This window comes from Botryllus schlosseri, chromosome 15 (assembly GCF_051294905.1).
Source record: "Botryllus schlosseri isolate E-star chromosome 15, Bs_hap1, whole genome shotgun sequence".
Classification (NCBI taxonomy): Eukaryota; Metazoa; Chordata; class Ascidiacea; order Stolidobranchia; family Styelidae; genus Botryllus; species Botryllus schlosseri.
The window spans coordinates 15,420,813-15,426,978 of record NC_137250.1 but is presented as its reverse complement, the minus strand read 5'-3'; the positions used below and the strand labels follow the sequence as shown (position 1 = coordinate 15,426,978).

The following is a 6,166-nucleotide window of genomic DNA, read 5'->3' as shown; positions in this document are numbered from 1 at the left end:
AAGGTTGCTGTTCGTTCCAGCCGTCACCGTTATGTAACGAATGGTAGCAAGTTGAAATCCAATGAATTATGATCATAGATGTTAAATGTCAACTGTGTCTTAGCTCAACTATAGTCTACAGCTAGGATTCATCGACGTTATGCAATGCTGCTTTGTCAGATTCTTCGATAACGGTATTCGATACGAATTTTTCGGGTTCCTGGACGAGGTTCTTCGGATTCGGATGGAATGCTCCTCATAGGCTACTCAAGCTGCCGGACGGATTCGGATTTTAAAAATCAAGATGTGTTCATCACTGCGTTACAGTACATAAGAAAAACTCAGCGTCATCTGCCGACGAATCTTGATTACCTTGCAAAGTCTCACGAACAGTGATTTGATAATCATACCCATCCTAGTTTCCTGAAGTGCCATCGTTTTCAGCGATTACGACTCAACTGCATCATGAATCACAAAATTGACTTCCGGAGTAGACATTGCCCCAAGTTTTCATTATTCGAACCGCATAGTGCAATTTCAACGGTTTTCGACTCTTTGTTCGATCCAATTTCGTATAACTGTCGGAACAGAATGTCCCAGCTACAAGAAGAAGTGTTTCACTTGTGCTTAACAAGAGAGCGCCGCATGTGTAAAGTAAAAGATATTGCAGGCAGTTACGGGACAATGCCAATAAATGAGTATGGCAAATAGTATACACGTTGCAATTCTGCTGCGAAGTTCAATTATGACCATATAATTTGAAACTTCCAATTCAAATTCAAAACTACCACTACCATTGTCATAGGCCTAGATGTATCCGCGATCATATACATTTCGTATGATTAGTTACGTGATTATAGAGATCAGGAAATGATTCTAGCCGGACAATAAACCTCAGAAACGCGATTAGATCAGGGCCAGGACAGGATTTGTAATTTATGAAGGGACATGTTAGGTTCTTATATGGAAGGTTTGTATTAACTTGACATAACGTGAAGTTTACCGGCTCCACGACAAGAACCTATATGAGCAATTTGATTTTACTGTTGCTAATTGCATAAGATAACGTCAATTCCTATTTATTTTCAAAAGTGAGTAGAAAAACGTTTTAAGATCGATTATACCTGAACGAGAACAATACCGTAGGAGTTTGTTGCCGCTTGCTGCTACCGTGTTCCCTGAACCTTCCCAAGTGGGACGCTTTGGCGAATCCATCACTAAATCGGGCTATTCCAAATCGGTATCAAGGCCGGGTTTTTCAACGATGCAGTCGAATACATCGTTCAACGACACATTTACGAATACCACCAAGGATCATTTTTCTGTATTGGAAATCGCCTCCTCTCCTCAATGGTATATGAGTATGTCGACTTCAGCTATCGTGATTTTTACAAATGGCTGGCTCGCTGCTTCTCTTATGCACTACGCATCCGTGAACAGAAGTTACACGAAAAAAAGTTCCAGCAAAGATGTAAACGGTGGTGTGGTAATGATTCTTGCTGTTGTGGCTGTTACAATTCCTTTCGTTCGCTATCTCGGAACTGTGTTTCTCTTGCTAATGAACCTCTACCCGGAATATGAGTGGGGATGCGAAGCAGCAAATGACCTGGTTATAATTGCATATGCGATCGCACGGGTTACCATCTACACCTATCTTTGGGCTCGACAAAGGGCATTCTACAACCATCCTTCGGTAGGAAACATGTTTGGTACATGTGTGAGTGTATTCAGTCAATTCAGTCTGCCGGCGATATTGTTGCTCGCCGGAGTATCTGCTGCCCTCGGTGTTCAGCCGCACGAATATGAGTACAATGAAGACGGGTGCTATTTAATTGGAGGGAGAGAACAAGAAGAGTACAGAAGCTATGTATACGTTTTTGTGACCATATTCAGTCAGGTATCTCTGATGGGACTTCTACTACATCCTATCCTGGTATTTACCCAAACCCGTCGTAACCGATGCGCGAAAACCGGCAAGGCTTCAGAAATCTCTATCATTGATGATAACGAAACTAGTTGCTCCAATAACCAAAAAACAGGAAATGAATGCGGAATTTTAAATGAAAGTGGGTCTGTAGACATGTCAAAGCGAGTTCGGTTATCATCACTCGAACGGAATCACGCCATCTCCGATTCCGCGAGGCCAGCACCAAACGATGTGCAGGACACTTCGGGCCAACGCGAAGTCACCCGGTCGACCTCGAGAAGAAACGTCGCGTCCGATTCTGGGAATGGCCAACATCCGCGTCCGAGAAGAAATAAGAAAATTTTCAGTCTAATGCGTAGAGTGCTCTACCTATGCTGCGTCACAGTCTGTGCAGACTTACTTGTGATGTTGGTAAACCAATTCGCTATCCCTGACAACATCCCCCAAACTTATTCCTTTGTCCTGTTCGATATTAACATACTTGTCAACGTTTGCACCGTGGTACTGTCATTTACGAATTGGCGAGTTATGATGATTTCACCGTGTGCGATTGCAAAATGATTTCCGCTGTCTCACCCTATATACCCATATGGAAGTTCCATAATTTACACCAGTCCTTCACGTCGCAGAAAAATATTGCGCTATTGAAGGCGGGTGTCGATATTTCTATGGATGCTTCGGTTGAGGTTGGTCCCCGGAATACCGTAGATAGAATCACCATGTTCACAATCCTATAACTTCTATGTGAAGACTAGCAAAACCTCGTTTTATTGACTGTAATGTGAGGGTCTTCTGGTTCAGGTATTATGTTATTGGTACCACCTTACCCATCGAATCAATGAGAGTCCAGAAATTTCGTCATGCCTCGCGCGAAATCTATATGCCTAGATCCGTGCTTATGGCGCCCTTGTCGTGTAGGATTGTTGGGTTACGTTTTAGCAGACGAAGATTGGCTGTTTAGTTTGGCATCGTGAATCTCTCGCGGGTTTCCAGGGATATCCCTGGCGGGTTGCGTTATAGTTATCGGAGATGATCACTGGTCAAAGTAGTCGTCTTTGCTAGTGTAGATCGTAGAAGCAGAAATAGTGAATTGCTACTTAAGAGAAAGTAGAAGTAGCGATATCCAGGTAAGGAAGAAATGAAGTATACTTGGCCTACTGAAAATAGTGTGAAATTATAACCGCTTGAAGAAGTCGCGCAAGTCAACGAACCCTACTGGAGTACTCGGATAATGAAGAAATAATGTAGCTATATAGTTTGCCATTGTGAACCTCCAGCTAGCACATGGGTGTCAAACTCAAGTTGCGTCGCGGGCTGGATTCAAACCTTTAGATCGCTCGCTGGCCGGGCCAGTCAACTGCTTCTAAAATGTTACCTAATGCCATTTCTTTTCACTTGAATATACTTTATTATTTTATATTACAATACATCACGGATCATAGGGAGTTTTACTCTAGCAAGTGGAAACAACTTTATTCGCGAACAATCGAATTGGTCAAAATGCGACAATTGGTCGGTTGAATACAGTTGGGAACGGCCAAAATAATGGTGCTAATTACGATATGAGTTGGCATTTTTCTACGCTCCCTTTCCTTTAGTCCCGTGGTTCTTAACCTTTTTTCCTCCAGCGCCCCCTTTCAAAATTCGCCTGGGTCTGGCGCCCCCCTATTTCACGGACTGTAGTAAAAACAATGGGTAAGTGGTCGAAGTTCGGTTTCAGATTGGGACTTTAATATTAGAAATATTTCCCACTTGAATTGCGCCGGAGGACCAGTCGACTAATTACGATATAATAATTGTATGAGCTATATTCGGGATCAAACCAAGTTTGTTATAATAACCAACGGGTAAGGCCTACGGGCTCGCACCATTTGGTTTGAGCTCGATGTACACATCCCGAATTCACCTCTGCGATTGGCAATACGGTGTAGTTAATTAATAATTATATTGGATTTTGTTTTATTGCTTTGTGTGACTATACTAATAAATCAACTGAGAATGTGGTACAGATCTTTGCCGACATTAAATTCAGTACTGAACCAAGCTCTTAACTGGAACTTGAATGTGAGTCACAACACTATAAGCGGTATCATTCTTCATGATACGATAATTGTGACAATTAATTTTGTATCGCAGTCTTGTGATGTTTTGAAACGATGAATAATAATAAACCTGATTGATTGATTGTAGCTCTCAAGTATATTTAGTTAATCATTAATGCCAAAAAGCTTGAAAGCATATTTAATGTGACTATTGCGTTCAAAAATAATTTCTTTTCCGAATTCCTTGGATTCAATGATCAAGTTGTTAGGTTTCCTAACAAAACGCTGCACAACAAATTTGGCTCAATTCCAACAAGTAGAAGCGGCCGCAGAACTAATTTAAATTTTTGAATTTATTATAAATTAAAAAATAAAATTTCCAATTTTATTGTCGGTCCCATGAAATTGTTAAGTTACCTGAAAGAACGACGCATACCAATTTCTGCTAGCTTTCAACCAGTAGAAGCGAAGTTATTGCAGTTGAAACTTGTGTAACGTGTATGCAAAAATAGCCTTGACGGTGGGTAATCCCAGAATTATTGATGAAAAACTCCATTACCTTCGCTTGTACCGGTTGGAATTGCGTCGAATTTGTTTTGTATCGTCTTTTCGATAACTCAACAATTTCATGGGTTCAGAGTAAAATTTGAAGAAAAAAAAATCAAAAATTTCAATTGGATCTGCGGCCGCTTCTACTGGATGGAATTGAGCCAAATTTAATGTGCAGCATTTTTAGGCAACCTAACAATTTAATCAGTGAATCCGCGCGGAATCCTGAAAAAAATTATATTAGAACAACCCTAATGTACGAAGGGTATCACTCTCAAAAGTGGTACAGTGCCTTTTCGATTTCGACACTCCGTGCGCTGCAGGATACAATAGCTAGTTCGAAACATTTTGTAGAAAATTACCCGAGCTATAGTTTGACGGGAGTGTTATAACGGGGAATTGGCAACCTAAAAGTACGCGCAATTCAATTTACGTGAATTAAAATAAACCAATGCATTCATGGAAACATTTTCGGTGTATATTGCGCCCGGCGCGCGTCGAAATACGTTGTGATTTGGCAAATGATGTCGGATGTTAGTTTACAATCGTTCGAATTTGGTTTATTAAATCTCATATCTGGTTTATCTGGAGGTCGGGAAACTTTTGAGTGGGAAGTGGCACAACAGTAAGGCTACGGATATTTGAATTATATTCTCCATCTAAATTGCATATGACGGTTCCGCATTGGAGATTTCGCTTCTGCGGATAACTACTTTTTGGTCCCCTTTCCCATAAGTCTGCGAACTCAGTGTGGACTTTTTTGCTTTCTCGAAATTGTGTGTCAATGTCACCGACTTTGTGCCTAATGATAACTATAGATAGAGTGACAACTTATGTTTGATACCCCTGCAATAAAGTCTTGGTCAATATTAGGCTGTATAGTCGCCAATATAACAGTCTGATCACTGGCGTAGCCAGAGAAGGGCGAACGGGGCGATCGCCCCCCCCCCCCCCCCAATTTTCCATAAAGTAATATAAAGTAGATTTTCGGAAACAGATTTGTAATTACTGATATAACTATACCAATGCGAGGTGCGATATTAAAGGAATCTCTACAGGCCACATGCCACCGCACCTTTACAGCGATGCCATTAGTTTAATTAATTATGTATGTGTAATGTGTATGGTTCGCTGAGCGCGACCGCAGACTCCTAGAGATGGGGATCTTTGTTGGGTATAATCGGTATAATTGGTGGTTCTATTATTTTAACCCACTCAAGACATACATTGTACAATGAGCTACACACAACAATGCTACGTAATGACTATAGGTTATATTGAAGTGGATGGGTATCACATATTACACACATTTATCTGATGGGCAGTTCAAAAGGTGGGTTTCTTGTGGCGAGGTATTTTGTTTACAATAGATCACGAAGCAAATTGCTTGCCGTGTAGATAGGAGGTGTGAAGTATTCGTTGCCGTTTAGAGAGGCCTTAAGGATTGTAATTGATTTGGATTCCGCATTACGTTTCAATGTCAATCGAAACAAGCAAGACTAGACAGCTTTTTCCCAGCAAGGAGTCGAGATCAAGTCACTACCTTCGAGTCACGAGTCATTTCGAGTCATCGCACATTTTGACTCGAGTCAAGTCAAGTCAATCGATTTTCGAAGGTGACTCGAGTCAAGTCAAGTCACTCGTTTTTTGGAGGTGACTCGAGTCAAGT

The 6,166-nt window shown here is 41.2% G+C and overlaps 1 protein-coding gene across 1 annotated transcript; it reads left to right on the top strand.

Moving 5' to 3' along the window:
• Window positions 1-635: 635 nt before the first annotated feature.
• Window positions 636-5,455, top strand: LOC145457315 (uncharacterized). The gene has a single exon (XM_080335512.1). It carries the CDS (start codon window positions 1,244-1,246, stop codon window positions 2,465-2,467), a length of 1,224 nt encoding a protein of 407 aa, XP_080191638.1. The 5' UTR covers window positions 636-1,243; the 3' UTR covers window positions 2,468-5,455.
• Window positions 5,456-6,166: the final 711 nt, after the last annotated feature.